Genomic DNA, 22545 nt, shown 5'->3' on the forward strand with positions numbered 1-22545 from the left:
GGAGCTCACCCTGTTACGTGGCACTAGGGATTCGAACTGCTGAACTGCCGATCTTTCGATCGACAAGCTCAGTGTCTTAGCCACTGAGCCACCGCATCCTCTTGACATCTTATAAATGCACGATATTACACCTAAAATCCAGCCCTACAGATCGTGTCCTTGTTTGCCAAGCTGCGGGTCCTTTTTTTATTCCTACTAACCCAGCAAAATAAGAAAAATCATGTAAAGGAGTGCAAAACTCTTGTCAATCTATCTGTCAATAGGACAACTTTCTCAAAATAGATGAAAAAAAAGAGTTTGACTTTGAAAATGGGCAACGTTTGGACTGCAGTGAAAAAAAGTATAGAATTATAGGAAAAAAGACATCCTTATAGGATGGGCAGTGATGTAAACCCTTATCCTGCCTCCTGATCACAGAGCATATCCAACTCCTCCCACTCGTGCTTCTTAGTGTGCATACTTGCACAACAGCACACAGATGCAAGTGGAATAGATAGACATAGATGAGGTGCCATGCATTGCTTTGTTCCACATGAGAAAATACAGATGGTTCCTATGGCAGGTGCTGACAGAAAGATTAGAAAGAACTCCAGAACTCTTCTTCATGCTTTCCTTAACTAATTTGGAATTTAGCTCTTTAATTAAAATTCTGCAGTAGTGGTAGCGGTAAGGAATGAATGGTGTTCAGATCAGGGGTGGGTTCTACTTTCCTTTACTACCCGTTCGCAATGGGACCCACCTCTGGTATGCATGCAGGTATATATATAATTTAAATACTAAGTTTCCATATTCACACAGATATAATGGGTTCCTCTTAAGTATGCATCTTAATATCTGTAGCAATTTGTAACCAGGGGTGAAATGCTCCTGGTTCGGACCAGATCGCCCGATCCGGTAGCGATGGTGGTGGGTGGTTCAGAGAACCGGTAGCAAAAATCCCTGCGCCCTCCTCCACCATGCCCAGATGAGCCGCACGATCATCAGAGGCTTTTTCTTTTTTTACTTTTAAAAGCATTTTTTCTACAACCTCTTCCGACGAAAAAATGCTTTTAAAAGTAAAAAAAAAAAAAGCCTCTGATGGTCGCGCGGCTCAGCTGGGATCGTCAGAGGCTTTTCAAAACATTTTTTTCTGCAACCTCTTGGCCGAAGAGGTGGTAAAAAAAATGCTTTGAAAAGTCTCTGACAATCCCAGCTGAGTTGCCTGATCGGCAGAGAGGCTTTTCAAAGCATTACCACCACCAAGCCATGTTCACAGAAGCGGTAGTAACAAATTTTACATTTCACCCGTTTGTAACAAGTATATTCCTGTTGCACTCCAGGCCTGTATTATCTATTTCTTATGCAGTAAAATATCTCAAAAAGCTACCTATATATATGCATGTGACTGGAACAGCATATACATTTGAGTGGAATATTTAAATAATAAATAATTTGAGTGCTGAGGCTGTTTGGGAATTAAGCCAGAAAAGCAGGCTGCCAATAGCTCTGATCTAGTGAAGAAACCAGTGTTCATACTTTTGATGTATAACAATGAATTCTTGAAAACCAGTTTGTATAATTGTAAAATTTTTCATAAGGTATTAATTTGGATCTAGTTGCTCTTTATTAATTTTATTAATATTAATTTTACAATAATATTTTTTGGTGTAAAATTGTCTAGAGTAGTAAAAAAAAGGGCTAAATATTGTATTACTTGTTTTAAAAAAAACATATGCACATTAAGAAATGCACTATTACAAATTCTTCTTAATAATGGCCTTCTAGTAATCTTATTTGCCAAGAATAGTAGATTGTACCAACTGAAGTTCAGTGACATAGACTTCACATTTCACAAAATGTTTGTGGCTTACACTCTTACAACATTTATGTGAACTCTTAACAAGTTCATTTGGGGTGAGTTTGATAATGTATACTTTATTTTGAAACCTGAATATTATTTCAGCATTTTGTTCATGTAAATTAGACTTCAAGAGAAGACCTTGGGTGTTGTCTCAGTGTCTTTCAGCCTTAATAGCTCTTCTTACAAAATCTAATCTTACAATTAAGTTGATAATATCTATAGATCATTAATTGTATTTTTTGTAAGTTTTATTTCAAGGGAAGTATTTTCATTACAATCATAGAATATAGAGGTTAGGATCACTTTTATTGTAACAGCTATAGTAACAGAATGTTGGAAGTCTGAAGATGCATTCCCCTCCCTCATTCTATATTTCTGTGCACTAGGGAGGGGTCTGTTTGAGATGTTTATTGAAACTAATTTTTTAATCCAAGTTAAAGCCCCTCCTAATATGATTGTTGCCTTAATAATGGTTCATCTTCCTGTCCTTTAAGGTCATTCCATAGGTTCTCTATACCTAGTGATATAGTATATCAGACATTGATAAACACAAGATACAGTAGTACTTGTAATAATAGGTGTATGACTTTCTTGGTATTCTTAAAAAAAGAATCTGTCTGAACCAGTTGCGGCCCTACTTTTTCTAATATACCACATAACAGAGATCTGGATCCTGTATTTGCTTGAGGCTGCAAATATTAAGCAATTTACCTGTGTAGCATGTCCAATGTATATTAACCTACCCAGGCAAATGTTAAGATACAGATAATCAGGGGTGAAATCCAGCAGGTTCTGACAGGTTCTGGAGAACTGGTAGCGGAAATTTTCAGTAGTTCGGAGAAGTGGCAAATGCCACCTCTGACTGGCCCCAGAGTGGGGTGGGAATGGAGATTTTGCAATATCCTTCCCCTGGAGTGGGGTGAAAAATGGAGATTTTGCAGTATCCTTCCCTTGCCACGCCCATCAAGCCAAGGCAAGCCACGTCCGCCAAGCCACGCCCACAGAACCAGTAGTAAAAAAATTTGAATTTCAGCACTGCAGATAATCCTTGAGTTACGATCACAACTGAGCCCAAAATTTATGTTGCTAAGCAAGACAGTTGTTAAGTAGGTTTTGCCTCATTTTATGTCCTTTCTTGCCACAGTTGTTAAGTGAATCACTGCAATTGCTAAATTAGTAACATGGTCCTTAAGTGAATCCGGCTTTCCCATTGATTTTACTTGCCAGAAGGATACAAAAGATGATCACATGACCCCGGGACACTGCAACCGTCATAAATATGAATCAGTTGCCAAGCATCTGAATTTTGATCACATGACCAGACACTACCATCTGAATTACAGGCAGTAAGGTACTATCTTCTGAATTACAGGCAGCATATAGAGAATTATTATCCTCACATCTGACTTATGGCCTTTGGATAGTTATCTGGCTGGCTTCTGTGCATCTTGATTAAATAGGCTTTTGGTCTGGCAAGTTAAAGTTAGTTCTTTGAATTTTCAGTGCTATGTTTTGGGATGGCTTGAAAATAAGCGCAAATGTACATTTTATTTGCTATAAATCAGAGATACTAACAATTTATAGAGAGTATCTCTCTGCAGGGGTGTCAAACTGGCAGCCGGCGGGCCGGATGCATCATACGAAGGGGAAAAACGTCACGATACATCACGTGACGGCAATGTGACGCTGTGAGTTTGACACCTGTGTTCTATAGAGATAAAGAGTATCTCTTTATAGCAAATTCTATAAATTCTGCATTGGAATGAGAAGTTCATCCACACTAAGACTAGTTCTATTATAATATTTTAAATTAAAACAATTTAAATACCAGTTTGTCTTTATTAAAAATAAGTGATCTTTGTCACTTCCCTGCTCTTGTGTGATCAGCTGAATTTAACTAGCGAGAATGTGGCCTCCACAAAAGGTTAGCTTAACATTATAAACCTACTTTATCTTGTATACTCTATAGTACAGTGCGGATTGGTATCCAGTTTCTGTTTTGAATATGTCTCTTGGGAATTGTCAGGTAAACTCATCTGTTACTTCCTTTCTTTGTTTTAGGTTAAATTCTTTTGCAGAAATAGAGCTATGCAGCAACATGTGGTTTCAGTTGTTTATTCTGTTTCTCAATGCCCTATTCTTGAGACCTATGCAGAGAAGAAGAATGTGAACTAAGGATGAATGGATTTATGTGGAATTTGCTTGTGTGCCTCTAGAAATGGTATTATGAGAGACCTATTCCGGTTAGATACACATTTCGCTCTGTTCCTATTTGATCCCTTTGAACTAAGCTCTGTCATTTAAAATGCTTGTATTCACTTCTCATCTAATAGCAAATGCTTTTTGAAATGGCACTTCAATTTCTGTATGGTCGGATAACCGACAGTTGATTTCAGAAAGCTAAGCAGGATCAGACTTGGTTAGCACATGGATGGGAGAGCACCCAGAACTGCCAGGACTGGAGGCTAGCTAGAAATTGAAAAAAGCATGTCGGAAAATGTCAATAGCAAACATTCATCTATTGTTCTTAAGAAAATGACTTGGTAGTATCTATGACATCAGAAGAAGATGGAGATGATTTGAAAGATAGGTCAATTTTTTGTGTTTTTTTCCCCTAAAATTGTTGACAGAGCCAGGAAACATGCTACTTGGCAGAATAGCAGACCAAGTGTAATGGATTGTGTGTATCACACACTAATTAACATGCAGTACATGAGCCTGCTTTAAAAGGCAATTGATTATGGGAATCACACTGACAACCATTTTAAAGCTATATATTGGCAACTCCCTTGATAGAATTACATCAGGAGCAGGGGTGAAATCCAGCAGATTCTAACAGGTTCTGGAGAACCGGCAGCGGAAATTTTGAGTAGTTCAGAGAACTGGCAAATACCACCTCTGGCTGGCCCCAGAGTGGGGTGGGAATGGAGATTTTGCAATATCCTTCCCCTGCCAAGCCCACCAAGCTACGCTCACAGAAGGGGTAGGGAATAATTTTGAATTTCACCCCTGATCAGGATCCTAATGCCAATCGCAAGTGTACCTGTTGCAGTGGTTAGGCTCCAGATCTCTACATCAGGGGTGAAATGCTCCTGGTTCAGACCGGATTGCCCGATCCGGTAGCAATGGCGGCGGGTGGTTCGGAGAACCGGTAGCAAAAATCCCTGCGCCTCCCCCACCATACCCAGATGAGCCGCACGATCATCAAAAGCATTTTTTCTACAACCTCTTCCGCTGAAAAAATGCTTTTAAAAGTTAAAAAAAAGAAGGCTCTGATGATCGCGCGGCTCAGAGGCTTTTCAAAGCATTTTTTTCTGCAATCTCTTTGGCCGAAGCAGTTGTAGGAAAATAAATGCCTTTAAAAGCCTCTCTGACAATTCCAGCTGAGTTGCCTGATCGACAGAGAGGCTTTTAAAAGCATTTTTTTCTGCAACCTCTTCGGCCGAAGAGGTTGTAGAAAAAATGCTTTGAAAAGTTAAAAAAAAAAAAGTTGGCCACACCCACCCAGTCACATTACCCCCCCACCAAGCCACGCCCACAGAAATTTGTAGTAACAAATTTTACATTTCACCCCTGCTCTACATGTATAGTATTTTATTTAAAAATAAAACAGCAAAGCATCTTTCAAATTTAGCCAGATCATTAAAATGTGTTACTTCTGTTTCACACTGGAATAAGAGAGCCTGGTGTTTTATCACTATAGCTGTATCAAGAGCAAATAGCATGTCTGCTGAAACCCAAATGGGGTTGGTGGTTGTGATTATTTGGATGCAGTTTTTCTGCAAAGATAGCTCTAAGGCAACATGCCAAGACAGATTTGAGAAAGATGCAAAATAATTGCAGTGGAAAATATAGCAAAGGAGCTGTGAGGTCGAATTAGTGGATATATACATCTAGATTTAAATAAATGGGACTTTTCTAGTTTTGAGAGGTTGATAAATTAAGGCTGCTTTCCTATGAGTTTATCTAGAAGTAAGCACCACAGCCAGAAGGTCTGACTTACATGTGTGTTTTTATTAAAATGTTTTAAGTTTAATATATCATATGGGGAAATGAAATAGAAGTGTGCTTGAACTGAGTATATAACCGGATTCTGTTGAAACTTGTAAGTTACTAGCAAAAATCTGTAAATGAATATTATAAGCTGCTATAATTTACCAAAGCACAAATAACTAAATATAGCTGTTGTATAGGCTTACTTTACAAATAGCAATTGCAAATAGCAGTATTTATTTGTCTTAGCTGAGACCTTCATGCAAGGAGTCAGACTGAGAAATCAGTTATCATTAAAAAGCTCATGGCAATAATCCTACCAGACTAGTCCTTTTGTTAGGAAAATTACTATGTAAAGGGTCAATGGCCGGGAAAATATTTTTATAAGGGAGCTAAACTTTGTTTGATACAGTCAGGGTTCAGCATCATGCTGTACCATGATTGGCTGTAATCATAAGGCATGCTAGGCCAAAGCCCAGAAAACTTACATTGTGGTTTAGCCTGCTCGGATAATAAGTTTACATGAGAAATAAAATCTCTATTTCCAGTTGCTGCTAAAATATAGATAATAATAATAATAATAATAATAATAATAATAATAATAATAATAATAATAATAATAACAACGACGACAGTATACACAGTAAACGAGATGACCATGCTGGATATCCCAAATCACTAGTCGAACACTTCTCAAGCGTTTAGGACTGCGTGATGTATCGGTGGATTATGCGAGCAGATCCCGGTAAAGTGGCCTTCTGCAGCTGACCAATGGTGATCTTGTCAGCGCCAATTGTTTTTAAGTGCTTGCCTAAGTCTTTAGGCACAGCACCCAGTGTGCCGAGTACCACTGGAACTACCTGCACTGGTTTATGCCAGAGTCTCTGCAGTTCGATTCTCAAGTCCTGATATCTGGTTACTTTTTCAAGTTGTTTCTCGTCGATTCTGCTGTCACCAGATATGGCAATGTCGATGATCCACACCTTTTTCTTCTCCACAATCGTGATATCCAGGGTATTGTGTTCCAAAACTTTGTCAGTCTGTGGAACTGACAAAGTAACTGCAATAATAATAATAATAATAATAATAATAATAATAATAATAATAATAATAATAATAATAATAAAATGTATATGGTGCCAGACCCTCTGTGACTGGGCCGTTTACAATTTGTTAAAACATTTAAAAGCAACTTTCTTCTTGTTAACCATTTTATCATTAATATAGCATATACTGAGACAGAACGATAATTTGCAAATAGATTTACTACCAGTAGTACTTTAAAAAAATGGGTCTCTTTTGCAAGGGGTGGGAATTAATATTGTAGTGATGGGTTAGTCACTATTCAGTTAGAGGGGATAACGTGTACATGGGTTGGGTTTTTTTTAATGCACCTTTTAAATGTCTTAAATGTTTTGTGTTTAGTGTTCTTTTTTGTTTCTTTTTGGAAGATTTTTTTAGAGTTTTGTATTTTAACTTACTTTTGAATAAAATAAAAACTTTGAAGAAAAAAAACATTTAAAAGCAAGTAACATTACAAGAAACACAAAATCAAGGAACAAAGATGGCAGAGAAAGCAAACCTTTGTGTATGTGTGTTTGAGGAACTTCATTCCAAGAGCACGCATGCTGCCACAGGGAACATGTGAGATACGATACATGGCATTGTTTGGTCAATGGAACCCAGAGCGTGCCAACCTTGCCAGATTGAACCAGCTGGGCAGATGTTATGGGAGACAGGTGATCTCTGAAGTAATACGATCCGATGCCACATAAGGCTTTATAGGTAAATATCTGTGGAGATTCTCAATCATCCAGGTTATAGTTGTTTCAAAGGTGCTTTTTCAAAAGCCAACTGGACTATCTTTTCCTTGAGGAAGAAGAAGAAAATATTTCGTTTCTCATCTCAGAAGCTTCATCAGTTCTGTTGCTCCATCAGAACCAGGGATGGGGGTTTGCAGGGGTTCGGGGTTTGCAGCGGTTTGGGAGAACCTCTAGCTAAGATTCTGTGCAGTTCGGAGAGCCCTCAAATCCCTCTCCTGGCTGGCCCTGCCCGCCCTTGTCCACCCCTCCCAGGAGTTTCATTGCAGAGAAAACAGTCCAAGAAAGAAAAAATACCTCCTGGTTATCTTTTTAAAAATCCAAAATTGTGAGTAAAATGTCACTATCTGAGGGAATATCTTCTTCTCCTTAGTAGAGTCAGACTGTTATTTCGTCCAATGGTGTGATATTTTTCATAAATGATATCAAAGATCTAGCCAGCAAATCAGAAGCTCACTTATTTGTTAGTTGGCTTCATTAACAACTCTGTACTTTCATTATAAAAGAAATAACAGTTCTAAGTGAACAAATTGTTGTGCAATGAAATTTAAGATTTGTATACATTTAGGAGATTGTCATAGTACTGTTAAAATCAGTAAAAATCACCCTGTAAAAATAATAATAAAAGGACTATTTTGTAATGAAGTCTGGAGAAGTTGTACAGGAAGTCACTGACTTAAGACCACAATTAAACAAGACTGTTGTTAAGTGAATTTTGCCCAATTTTATGGCCCTTCTTGCCACAGGTGTTAAGCAAATCACTGTACTTGTCAAGTTAGTAACATGGTTGTTAAGTGAATCTGCCCCCCCCATTGATTTGCTTGTCAGAAGATCACAGAAGGTGATCACATGATCCTGGGACACTGCAGCTGTCATAAATCTGAACCAGTTGCCAAGCAACTAAATTTTGATCACATGACCAGTGGTTGTAACTTTGAAAAATAGTCATAAATCACTTTTTTCAGTGCTGCCGTAACTCCGAATGGTCACTAAATGAATGGTTGTAAGCTGAGGACGATCAATATGACCCTCATCTGATTACATGGGTAGCCTCTTACCCCCAATAAACTAAGTGTTCTGTTCTCCAGGCATCTGGCTCCACTGGGAACAGGCAGATAAACTCTAGCAAACAGGTTTTCATGCAGATTATATTTATTTTGGGTATCCTCAAAACAGACTTATAATCATGGTGAGTCAAGGTGAGGTTCATCCAAGTATTTCATAATCTATCCCATTTCCTAGTGTAAAATGATGGTAGTTCTGTCCCCCTGTTCAGAAAGCATGCTTCTCTCTTCTGTGGTAGTTGAAAATGGCTGGGTCTTTGTTCTGCATCCAGGCAGAGAGCCTCAGTGGCCAATCAGACACACAGATATGGTCACATGTCATGGACTACATTTCCCATAATGCAATCTCTCTCTACATCTCCCACAATGCAATCTCTTAAGGAAACAGCTCTTAATCCTTAAGGCAACTAATTCACTATGACTCACTATCTGAAACAGCACACTAAGTATGTTTGTTTATACAGGTATATAGTCCTATGTTTTGTATAAACTTCCTTTATCTTCCATACTAACATTTGCCATATTGCTACAGCATTTTTTTTTTCCTTTTTCCATTTGCTTTCTGAAAATGTGTAAGAGTTGAAGTAAATCAGTTGGAAGCCTTTTAAAATGTTGAATCACAGGGATAGTTAATGTAATGAGTTGAAATGGCGACCTGAACAAGCCAGCCCTTTGTTTTTGAATGCCGAGGAAGATTATCTAAAAGTGGCCTTGATGGATTTGAGGTGAGAGGAAGTACAAAATGCCTTCTTAAGCCATTAGTTAGCACCATGAGATCTGAACGCCTCGCCTGATGGGTTGAGCTACAGTGCAAATAAATCCCTAAAGGTTTTGAAAATGAACATTTTGAGCAGACGCTTGGCAGCAAGTGGTACACTTAAATCTTTCCTCATCGTCATCAGCTGCAAGTTATTTGTGCTTCTTCCTTCACTTGTCCCACCAATGTCAGTTTCTTTATAAACATGGACAAAGCACTCACAACTCTCCGGGGGTGAAGGCCAGAGGTGGTATTCAGCAGGTTTTGACCAGTTCTGGAGAACCTGTAGCAAAAATTTTGAGTAGTTCGGAGAACCGGTAAATACCACCTCTGACTGGCCCCGCCCCCATCTCTTCTCTGCTTCCCGAGTCCCAGCTGATTGGGAAGAAATGGGGATTTTGCAGTAACCTTCCTCTGCCACGCCCACCAAGCCATGCCCACCAAGCCACGCCCACAGAATGGTAGTAAAAAAATTTGAATCTCACCACTGATGTGGGGTGGGGAAGGTACAGATAAATGTTGAACAGACCAACATGGAAAGGGTGAAGTCAACTCAAAACAATGTGGAATGACCACTGGACACTAGGCAGAGGGAAAGATAGAGAACTCCTATATGAGGCACAGAGCAAAACCTTCCTTCATACATTATACCTTTGACTCCAATGCAATGCTTAGTTTCCTATATAGAATAGAACAAAACAGAATATAATTCTTTATTGGCCAGGTGTGATTGGACACACAAGGAACATGGCTGAGTTACTGCTTAAACTCAAGGCTGAGTTAAACATGACTTCCCCCTTCTCTCCCAGTCCTTCACTTAGATAGGGAGGGTGTCAAAGAGCAACTTCACCAGATTACCTTCTAGTTAATGGATGTTTTCTGATGGGCCACTTCTACTGTAACAACCATTTTGTGAATAGGCAACAAGCCACCAAACCCTTGGCAACCCTGACTTGTTTTCAACGCATACTCTTGCACACAACAGTTACCTGCCTCTCGCCTGGACTATTTCTGATCAGGATGGGCTGCCAAGAGGTATTATTTAGTATTTAGCTGAAAAACATACTTTGCGCTAAAGATGCCGCTTAAATTTCCTGTGAAACTCTGTAAATGTGGGCAATCCCTGAATAAAATCCTAGTTTACGGTAGCACTTCTGTGGGAGAATATAGGTATAGGTATAAAGGTAAAGGTTTCCCTTGCACATATGTGCTAGTCATTCCCGACTCTAGGGGGCAGTGCTCATCTCTGTTTTAAAGCCGAAGAGCCAGCGCTCTCTGAAGATGTCTCCTTTCGATCGATAAGCTCAGCATCTTAGCCACTGAGCATATAGAAGTCTTTTAAATAGTAGCTTTTGTGATACTTGATGAAGTAGTTTATAGTGAGGTTATAAGATCAGAACACCTTATGTGAGGGAGATCGGCGGTTCTTAAATATGACAAAATAAGTAAACATTTTGTAACACCAGCTATTATAGGACTTTATGTAATACAAAATACTTAACATTGAATGTGTATTTAATACTATGGATTAGGTGTAATTTCCACAAAATAGAGATGGATTTGTGGGATATCAATTTCCCAGTTCATGTTTCCCAGCTCATCTTAAATCTCAACCTACATTTATATCTCTGATAGTCATAATTATATTGCAAGAGAGTGTTTAAATGCTCATCATAAAAGCTTTAAAAAAAATCAGAATTCAGTTCATTTACTTATGGGAATTCAGAACCCTTATTCAGTGAACTTATCTAACTTTAATTGAAAATTGCAAGCATGGTACTTCCTTGACATGAATATATTAACAAATTAGTATTAACATATGTGAATGATTTTTTAAAATGAAATTATCGAAAGGATAAATAAAACATGAGAAATGCTTTTCTTATCAAGGTTATAGACTCGTCTTCCCAATCTTGGCAATTTAACCAAGATTAATTAAAATAAGAAAATATCTACAGACCCCTCACATCCTGGACATAAATTGTTTCAACTTCTACCCTCAAAAAGACACTATAGGGCACTGCACACCAAAACAACTAGACACAAGGACAGTTTTTCCCCGAATGCCATCACACTGCTTAACAACTAATTCCCACAACACTGTCAAATAATTTACTAAGACTGTATTACTATTATTCCTCTCTTCTTTACAAGTATCTATCTCTTCCCACTTATTACTATAACCATTTTGTTTGTACCTTTCAATTATATTGTGTTTATTTGTTTCCTAGTACGATTTGATAGCTTATTAGTAACCTTGACTATCACTAAGTGTTGTATCTTTTTATTCTTGATGAATGTATTTTATTCTCCTTATGTACACTAAGAGCATATACACCTAAGACAAATTCCTTGTGTGTCCAATCCCACTTGGCCAATAAAGAATTCTATTCTAAATTCTATTCTAATGCTGAGTGAAGTCCACATGTTTTAAAGTTGCCAAGATTGGGAACCCTTGTGTAGATCTTCATCTTTAATTTCATGCATTTGCTTCAGAGTTATTACTGAATAATGTTTTTATACTGCTAAGTATATCCATGCATTAATTTATGCAAATTATATCCACCCCATTAAAAGAAAAATACCAGAAATGAAAACAAGGAAAATATTTCTTGCCCTGGGCCACCTGAATCTCCAGGGTCATGTTCCACAGAGCAGGCCCAGCAACAGGTGAATTATAGTAGCTGGCTGGGGAATTGTGGGCATTGAACTCCGTAATTCTTAAAGTTGCCAAATTTGAGAGCCCTGATCTAGACTATGCAAAGCCCTAAATAACTAATCTGTGCCTAGATTAATACATGTAATTGAATTGAAAGTATAACTGAAATGATTTGGCTCTTGGGTAGTGAGAATTGCCTTATCCATGGATGCTTCCCAGAGAGGTCCTGGGTCTCATTTCCTCTCCTCATGTAATGTTATTAGGGTAGTCTAGAGCTCCCACCCAATCTCAACAACATATAGTAGTTGCTTTCTGATATTTCAGTTTGTCAGCTATACAGTACTTATCTATTAGCTATAGTTTGACTATATGAACTTGTATATCCATTAGTTGGCAACCAATAGAAATAAAGTAATTTTGTCCTTCTCTAAAGTCTAACTCTTTGCCCTATTAATCAAAAAGTCTACCAATCCTTCCATAGTAACAGAGAGAGAATCCTTGACTTATGACTATTTGATTAATAGTCAAAATTACAATGGTGCTGAAAAAGGTGAGTTGGCTCCAATAGCTAGTGGAATAGCTAGTATAATGGTTTATAACTTAGAACATAGGACATAGAATAACAGAGTTGGAAGCAGGGGTGGGTTCTACTTACCTTTACTACCGGTTTGCAACGGGAGCATGCGCAGGCGCTCGCTTTGTTCGCATGCGCACTTCTGCGCATGCACAGAAGCTTCTGTGCATGCTCAGATCACCGATGATGATTTCAGGGTGGGTGGGCGGAGCCTCCCACCACTTTTACTACCGGTTCGTAAGAACCGGACCGAACTGTGAGCAAACCACCACTGGTTGGAAGGGACCTTGGAGGTCATCTAGTCCAATTCTGTGCATGAGCAGGAGAGTCTATACCATTTCAGACAGGTGGCTGTTCAGTCTCTTCTTGAAAGCCTCCAGTGGTGGGGCATCCACAACTTCTGAAGGCACGCCATTCCATAGGTTGATTGTTTTCACCATTAGGAAATTTCTCCTCAGTTCTAGGTTGCTTCTCTCCTTGATTAGTTTCCATCCATTGGAATATAATGCTTACATATTATAATTTACATATGATTTATAACTTATATATTTCTTCTTCCTTAGTGTCTAAAACAATACATGCAGCTGGCCATCCGTGAAGGGTGTGGTTCTCCCATCACTTGTCCAGACATGGTCTGCTTAGACCATGGGATGCTGCGAGAAACAGAGGTATTTATATTTAGTTCCTCTCTCATTGCCTTTTAATCTTCGTCATTCATTTACATAATGAATATATTAGATTGTTTTCCCCCTTAATTACTCTAATGACTACTTGGCAGGAAGCCCACTTCACAGGAGAAACTAGAAACAAGCAGATGGTTTTTCACTTGTTTTCCCTTTCCTGGGGAAATGTTTACTTGGCATCCAGACAGTCTCAGAATTACTTGCTTGCAACAAGAACATTCTCAATTTGAATGTCCCTAGTTCTTTGTTAGCAATAGATTCTGGAAGATGTACTATGGCATTCAGAATTGTAAAACACAAGTGATAGAAATGTTACATGTCGCTTGAGAAGCATAATACCTTTTTGGGGGGATGGTGAAAATGGTGCTTGTATATACATACTTGGAAGGGTATCTATGAACTCTAATTGCAGTTCATTAGATGTCTGAAATGTCATGTATACCCAACTATGCAGTTGTTTTTAATAAAATCTCAGGATAGAAAAAAAATCACATGGCCAATTTCTATTAAATCTCTTCATGGATCATTCATGTCATGCTTCTGATCATCCCCCTTGTCATTATGCGAATTACTTGTATGTTGCCATTCCAAAGAGAGTTTTCTCAGGATAACTGACCAGATGGCAAAATTTGCCAATTTTAAATTAAGATGATATATAATAGGATTAAAAACGTGCAAGGATTATCAATTGGTTAAAAGGTTAGGAGCAGTCTAGACATTAAATGTTAATATACTTCATTAAAAGGTTTGATAAAATAATGGAACATGAGATATCCTTCCTTGGAAGGCGTTGCAATGAAATGTGTGGATAACTTTGGGGGACGAAGGGAAGAAATGCCTAGGAATCAATCAGATGAGAGTGGGAGGAGCCCCCAATGGATTATTGGTCAGAGGAAAAAATTTAGGAAAGACTTAGCCTAATTGATCAGGTGATTAAAAGTGCTGGAAGGAAGTTTATATCTTCAGACTCACAAGATTCTGTTAATGTAGCCTTACAATAAAAGTAGATTTAGCTCACTTAGTCATGATTTTTAATCTAGTTTATCCAGGAAGGCTGACATCCATCCTGCAAGTCTGAAGATAAAAACTTTTCATTGGCCACTTTTAACCGCCTGATCAAACAGTTTTCTTGACATACAAGATGGAGTTTTAAAAAAATTGCTGTAAAGTACTAAATCCAACCCAAAATTATACAAATAAAAGATCTCCACATTTACATAGAATTTGCATGATTTTCAAGTTGACTTTTCAAGGGGTACATTGCACATATTCACCTTGAATTGTAGAGTTAGCAAATCTGTTAAGGGATAAATCTGTCTTCTTAGATCAAAGTTCTACCATTATTCACATAGACCTGAAATAATAATAAGCTTTCAACATTTTGAATGTAGAGAAAATGCAGTGCTAAAGTATGCATGAAAATCATAGAAGAGTGTTCCAAGATTATTGTTGATAAAACTCCTGAAATCTAAGCTTCATTTCAGTTAGCCAGGCAAGAGGGCACTTGAGGGTATATATCTAATGGGCCGTTAATGTTTTCTTTAGTATGCAACCCTAAATATTGAATGAATAAACAATGAGGAAGATTTAATGGATCATGCATGATGGGAAGCGCTGAAGTTTGTTATGGGTTTTGTTCCTTATGTATTTGTGATCTTCATTGATATATTATAGTGACGAGTAATCATTCCGATCAGAATAGATGCTCTTAAAAGCAGCAAATGATCTATGCTGGGCCAAAACTTTAGTAAAGAGCTTTTACCTCTCTTAATGAATAAACAGTATGGGTATGTTACTACTTGCTACTATAGATTACTTCATATGCTGCTCTGATTATATTTCTAAATTTTATCTATTCTGAAGACCAGCTTTATCTGTTGTCCACTGAACATGTTGCATTGATGGCCTTGATGGCCTTTGATTATACTTGCTCGGAAATACTATATGTTATTTGTTAAACAGGTTTATATATTACATCACCATCAAAGCTGACACTAGCCAGAGCATAGAACAACTCACAGAAATAATGCAAGATCAGAAGACATGGAGAGACCAGGCCCATACAATTTCCAAGAGTCCGACACAACTGAATGCATATATCATCATGATAATGTATTAGGTAGATAGCTAGCTAGCTAGCTAGCTAGAGATAGAGAGATGTGTTACACATTATAACACATGGTGTGGGCAGCATGCTGGGGAAGGAGGTATTCTAGGGTACAGAAAGGCAAGGATATCCACTCTTGTCCTGGTACTCTTGGTATAAAATTGTTAAGATCTGAAAACGGCTTGTTAGAATAATTTTTTTAAATTTTTTTTTATTTGATTTATATGCCGCCCTTCTCTGGAGACTCAGGGCGGCTTACAGTGCGTTAAGCAATAGCCTTCATACTTTTGTATATTTTTATACAAAGTCAGCTTATTGCCCCCACAAACTGGGTCCTCAATTTACCGACCTTAGAAAGGATGGAAGGCTGAGTCAACCTTGAGCCTGGCGAGATCTTATTTTAATTGCAGACAGCCGGTGTTAAATTACAGGGCTTCTGTCTGTTGAGCTAAACCAGGCTCCTGGTTTAGCAGGACTTTCAAGATAATTTCTTGTCAGGGTCCTCAGTTATACCCCATTTCAGGTTTTCATGCTAAGAACCCCAAGATCTCCAAGGAAACCTGTCATATAAAATATTTGGAGTAGATACATACATGGTACCCGGATCTCTTCCCAAATTTAGTTCCAATTGCCTAGAAGTCTTGAGAAAGATTGCCTCAAACTGTTCTCCTTTTTAATACTAAAGGGCTCGTCACCTGGAACTTATCCAAGCATGGCTGTCATTGTGTGCAGATACATGTAGTTACATGTTTATGTTATTTGGTCACTAGACTAATAAGGTGCAAGCTTATAAGTGCACTGAAATTCAGTAGTATTTCTTGGCGTAGATGGTAAAACCCATTCTTACTTTAAAACACTTAGATTAAAACAGCCTAGAGATCAACAGAAAGAAGCCCAGTCTGCTGACTTGCATTAGAACTAAGAAGAATGAGAGCTCTATGAAAGGTTTAGTGGAAAAAGACCTATTTTTGCATATGGAAATGCATTATAATGGTAGCTCTATGACTGAGAGAATATAAACCATTTTAACTTACTTTCTAGGTGACTCCAGAAAAAATAGTCCAAGACAGTAAATGACTAGGAATGATGGAAGCAGTCAAAGTAGTTGTAGATTCTAATCTGGTTGTATGGTTATTATCCTTACGGTCCTTTAATGATAACTTTTTTGAAAAGTCATGTCTGCATATTCCATTAAATGGGCACTATTCAGTGCCCAAATAATAAATACAAATTCTATGGAAAAGTATGTAGTGCGACTTTATGGTGTGGGTCTTGAAACCCCAGATTTCCACTTGATAATCTAAGCTTTTAAAATTCCTTCTTGACTGAAGTAATTTGTTGGCTGCAGAGACCTACAAGAAGTTCTAATATATGCACTCCAAGTATTGTGAGGAGTGAATTGGAAGTAGTCCATTTGAAGTACCTCTGCAAGTCCCATTTGGTATCCTGGAGCAAGTCAGTCAACAAGAATAACATTGTTTTGAGTGTCTTTCCAAGGCCTACATTACCCATTAGAGCAGAAAAACACTTTCCCCTCCATATCCGTTTACCTGAAATAGCATTAATTGGTTACATAGATTTTCTTGGAATAAATTCTTTTCAAAAACAACTATAATAAGCCTTTGGAACACTTCCATGGCAACTGAAGCAAGATTTGAATAGTACTCAGTGCCTAAAAATAGTAACATAACTCCTATTTAGTTTGCTTATCCTGTCTTTTCATAGAACACAGCCGGGTGATTAAGGCTTCTCCTGAGCCCTGTTCATTTTCTTTTAAATTTGAGGGGAATAATAGGAATTAGAAGTAGATGGAGGATAATTGTATGGAGGGGAAATGAGATAGCAAGTGAATGATGGGTGACATTTAAAAGACAAGCCTGATTGTTTTTTCTACCTTTAATTTTGAGTGCATTTTTAAAAGATTTGTTGGCAGTGCTAGGAAGGGATGAAGTATCTTTGTAATGGCTCTCTTGAGCATTTACTTTGGTGCTGCCTTGGTTGAGCAGTGGGCAAAGAGGTGGCAGCTGTTAGAACCGGGGGGACTCATTCTTACATGACTAACATCTTGTTGCCTTCAACCCATCCGAATACAACTTTGTTTGGCAAGTTGTACTGAAAGGATAGATAGGTGGATCAGTGTGAAGCAATAGAAAAGTTAAGGTTGAACTATTCAAATAATCCAAGGAACCTGCAGAAGAAGAAAAAAACAGGATGAAAAATGATCTTGTTTACATATTGTGGTAAACCATAATTGGCTTCATCAAGATTTGTGGAAGACCCTTGATTGGCTTGGTTCACACATTGTACTAATCCCTAAAACCAAAGTTTATAAACCACAATAACTGAGTTCACAAAATATGCTAAGATGAAAATGTGCCGATTTATCAGGATGCCACCTGCCTTTTCCTCTAGCATCATCTCTTACGGAATGACAACTGCATATCTCTATCTTTTTTTCTGAGCAACTCTATATATATTTTTTTGGGGGGGGAAGAGAAGAACAGGGCCACAGGTGCACATTATTTCTGTTTTCCATAAAAACATATGGGGTGCATTTTTGGAAATAAAGCTGATGAAGGGACTTTGTAGCTCTCTGTTTGGAAATAATAGAATAGAATAACAGAGTTGGAAGGGACCTTGGAGGTCTTCTAGTCCAACTCCCTGCTTAGGCAGGAAATCCTACACCACTTCAGACAAATGCTTATCTAATCTTTTCTTAAAAACTTCCAGTGTTGAAGCATTTACAACTTCTGGAGGCAAGTTGTTCTTTTTTCTTTTCTTTTTCTTTTTAAATGTAAAAAGCCAAGTGGGGCAAGGAGCATAGCAAGTCTCAAGGGAGAATATCAGTATAGTAACATATCATTTTGGAGAACCCAGCCTTACAGCAACATATGAATCCAATTATTATATTGATTGAAGTGTGTAACAGATGGCAACTATGGACAATCAATTACTAAATACTAATACATAAAATGAAGAGATATGCCCAATCAATAGCATAAGGCTTAATGGACATCTAAATTCCATGATATAAATCCAGAATGGTAGTGTAGTCCATTATAGTTTATGTAGAATTACAAAGCTATCACACAGCTGTTTGTATTTCAAGCACAAAGATGCTGCTGTTGTTTCTCTAGCAAGCATTCAAATCATTTAAACATCCAGTAAGGAACTTCTTTCTTTTTCCTTCCTTTGCCGCATAGAACTCACTTGCACTATACCAAAGATGTGGAATGACAATCAGGAGTGGATATTTTTTTGTCATCATTTCAGTGACACATATGAAAGTGTTGACCTAGAGGAGGGGTCATCAACCTGCGGCTCTGGAGCCGCATGTGGCTCTTTCACCCCTCTGCTGCGGCTCCCTGTCACTCAAAGTATATGTCACAACCACCAATGTGTGACACCCGCTGGCACGCGATTTATTGAGCTTTTCAACCCTTGGTAGGCCAACCATAGATAAATCCAAGAAAAGAAAAGTTTCAGAAGAAAAGAGAACATTTAATTCAACTACATATGCTAGTTTTGTGGCCGCTCAAGAAATAGTCAGGCATGGGAAGGGTTTTGTAGCTCCTGGTGTTTTCTTTTCTGTGGGAAAGGAGTCCAAATGGCTCTTTCAGTGTTTAAGATTGCAGACCCCTGACCTAGAGATAGCAACATTAGCCACCTGTCTTTATTGTAAAATAGTAAACACTTTTTTTAAAAAGCCACCCTTCATCCAGAAACCAAATCTAGCCTTGCCAATATTTCATAATGTTTCTAAAAAGAAATCTATCTTCAAATTACAGTTGCTCTGTACTCCTCTGTTGTATTGAGTAAAAGCAGAAATAGTAGATACACTGCAAAACTAATGCTTCTGTGGAAAAATCATGATAATTTATAATGGAACTCTGATAGATGCTGAAATTGAAAGATGAAAATCTTACAGAAAACTCTCTCCCGTTGGTTGCCAGGTAGATATCATTCAGCACATTTTGCTGCCTAAAGTATAACAAGTAGTATTTCAGTTCCTAAGTCAGGTTTTGAATATCTAAAAGAGACAACCAGGAAAAATGTGTTCACGGTGCTTAAGCCAAATGTTATGGTATTGCCTAACTTGTTTTGAATATGTGTTTCCTTTTCAAGGGTTCTGTAGTTCAAAGGAAACATAAAATAATATTTGTGAGAACAAAGTATTTGACTTGAATTCATTAGGTAACAATTGTTGCCATCACAAGAGGAAACTGAAGGCAATGAAACAACTACCTCCTAATTAGAATGAATATAACCAGCTTAAAATAGTATTTCCTTGAAATCTTATTCAGTGAGCTTGGTGCTCTGTGAACATAAGGTCATTTTAAACTGGGAAAAAACCTGGTTTTGTCAGATGTGTGTTGTGAGTTTTGCCGCAAATTGGGATATTACAGTACAGGTAGTCCTCACCTTATGACCACAATTGAGCCCAAAATTTATGTTGTTAAGTGAGAAATTTGTTAAGTGAGTTTTGTTCCATTTTACAACTTTTCTTGCCACATTTGTTAAGTGAATCACTGCAGTTGTTAAATTAGTAACATGGTTGTTAAGTGAATTTGGTTTCCCCATTGTCTTTGCTTGTCAGAAGGTCACAAAAGGGGATACATGGACACTGCCACCTTCATAAATGTGAGTTGCTGTCAAGCATCTGAATGTAAATAATGTGACCATGCGGATGCTGCAACAGTCATAAATGTGAATAATGGTAATTGGAATGGTCACTAAGCGAACTATTATAAGTCAAGAATTACCTGTACAAGTTTTCCGTTACTTAAGCCAACAAGGGCTTTTGTATAGCTCTACTTTATACTATTTTTATTGTTTGCAGGTGGGGAGAACATCGATTTGGTTAAGGCATCAGGCTAAAAAACAGGGGACTCTGAGTTCTAGTTCTGTCTTAGCCATGAAAGTTGGCGGGGTGACCGAGGGCCACTCACTCTGTCTCAGCAAAACTTACCTCACAGTGTTGTTATTGTGGGGAAAGCAAAAGGAAGGTGTATTGTATATGTTTGCTGTCTTGAGTTATTTGTGAAAATAATAAAGGCAGGATTAAAATAGATAAATAAATAAATTTGACCATTCCATTTTACATACTAGGGGGTGACATGATAGCAGTGTTCCAATATCTCAGGAGGTTCCACAAGAAGAAGAGCTATTCTCCAAAGCAACTGAAAGCAGGACAAGAAGCAAGGGATGGAAACTAATCAAGGAGAGAAGCAACGTAGAACTAAGAAGAAATTTCCTGATAGTTAGAACAATTAATCAGTGGAATAATTTGCCTCCAGAAGTTGTGAATGCTCCAACACTGGAAGTTTTTAAAAAGAGATTGGACAAACATTTGTTTGAAATGGTATAGGGCAGTGATGGCTAACCTTTTTGCCATGGCGTGGCAAAAGTGGGGATCACGGGGGGTTGCGTCTGTGCGTGCCCACACCCATAATTCAATGCCCCCCCGTGCGCCCCCTGCTTATGGCATGCGATGGCAAAAAGGTTCCCGGTGGGCCCGGTAGGCCCGTTTTCTCCCTCCCCAGGCTCCAGAGGCTTTTTTGGAGCCTGGGGAGGGTGAAAATCGCCTCATCCCCCTGGAGGCCGGGAACGGCCCATTTCCTGACTTCTGGTGGGTCCGGAAGGCCCGAAAATCAGCTGGCCGGTGCGCACATGCATTCTGGAGCTGAGCTAGGGCAACGCTTGTGTGCTCACAGATATGGCTCTGCGTGCCACCTATGGCATGCGTGCCATAGGTTCGCCATCACAGGTATAGGATTTCCTGCCTGAGCAGGGGGTTGGACTACCCTGTTTCCCCCATAGTAAGACAACCCCTTATAATAAGCCCAATTGGGCTTTTGAGCACATGGCAATAAGGCCAAGCGTTTATTTCAGGGTTCAAAAAAATATAAGATAGGGTCTTATTTTGGGGGAAACACGGTAGAAGGCTTCCAAGGTCCCTTCCAGCTTCTGTTCTGTTCTGCTCTGCTCTGCTCCGCTCCGCTCTGCTCCGCTCCGCTCCGCTCCGTTCCGTTCCATTCCATTCCATTCCATTCTATTCTATTCTTACATGCATACATTTTACATTCTCCATAGAATACTTCAAGATGCTGCTTTCTGCAACTACTCATTTCCCCTAGTGCCTTTGGGATATTGGGAAGTTGGGATTAACTGTAAGGGTCCTTGGTGCTCTCTGATCTTGGGTGTTTTCATTACCAAACTAGGTAACACCATCAGTGCTGGAGGATATTAAATTAACAGGCATTTAGCCAGTTTCCCTTTCTAAAGGGGAAACAAATGAGAAGCAGTTAGGTTTCTGAAAAGATGTGAATTGCTAGTAAGGTAATATAACAGGATCTTGAAAGCCTGTCAAAGCAATTCTCCTGCTTAGGTTATACCCAGCGTAATTTACTCTCTCTGTTTCTCATGCTTTCCCCTCCCCTTGCAGTGGGGGTTCTTGTGCAAAGTCCTGTTTCCTCTTCCACTTTCCCAGGGTCTGTTAGCCATGCCCTCACAGCCTGTGACCTATTATTCAGGCTACTACTGAAAGTAAAGTAACTTCTCTGGAAGTTTGGTAAAATTCTGTCCAAAATTAGTTCATCTGATAAAAGGAAAGGGGAGGAGGTAAGAAGACAGACCCAGGGTGAAGCATGAGAAACTTACTCAATGTGCTGGGTGAATTTTCTCCAGTTTTACAATTGTTCTTTGCGCCACCAACCTATCAGATGGATTATTTTTGGTGATAGTTTGACTGGTTTTCCAGAAGACCAGTAGCCCCTTGTTTACAAAACAGTTCAAGTGTTAATTACTTCATGGAACACTTTTGCTGTGACATCTTCTTACCCAGGCAACTTGAAACATGGCTGTAGTTTCCATCCCAGGCACCTAAGTCACTGTTTCTCAACATGATGGCTGGAGAATTCTGGGAGTTGAAGATATTGTAGGAAGTTAGCACTCACCCCTCTCCTAGAAGAATGAAATATTTTAGGAAATATTTAAAAAAGCAGAATATTATATTTCCCTGGATGAGAAATGGAGAAACATGTTTTAA

The 22545-nt window shown here is 38.5% G+C and overlaps 1 protein-coding gene across 3 annotated transcripts in view; it reads left to right on the forward strand.

Moving 5' to 3' along the window:
* The window catches only part of RNF144B (ring finger protein 144B), a 70369-nt gene that overhangs the window by 37149 nt on the left and 10675 nt on the right, over window positions 1-22545 (forward strand). For all 3 annotated transcript variants that reach the window (XM_087890351.1, XM_034429242.3, XM_034429243.3), the window contains exon 3: window positions 13271-13375. In XM_087890351.1, coding sequence (XP_087746477.1) covers window positions 13271-13375 — 105 coding nt within the window. The remainder of the gene's footprint in view (window positions 1-13270; window positions 13376-22545) is intronic.

Source organism: Pantherophis guttatus, chromosome 3 (genome assembly GCF_059756535.1).
Source record: "Pantherophis guttatus breed Tessera chromosome 3, ASM5975653v1, whole genome shotgun sequence".
Taxonomy (NCBI): Eukaryota; Metazoa; Chordata; class Lepidosauria; order Squamata; family Colubridae; genus Pantherophis; species Pantherophis guttatus.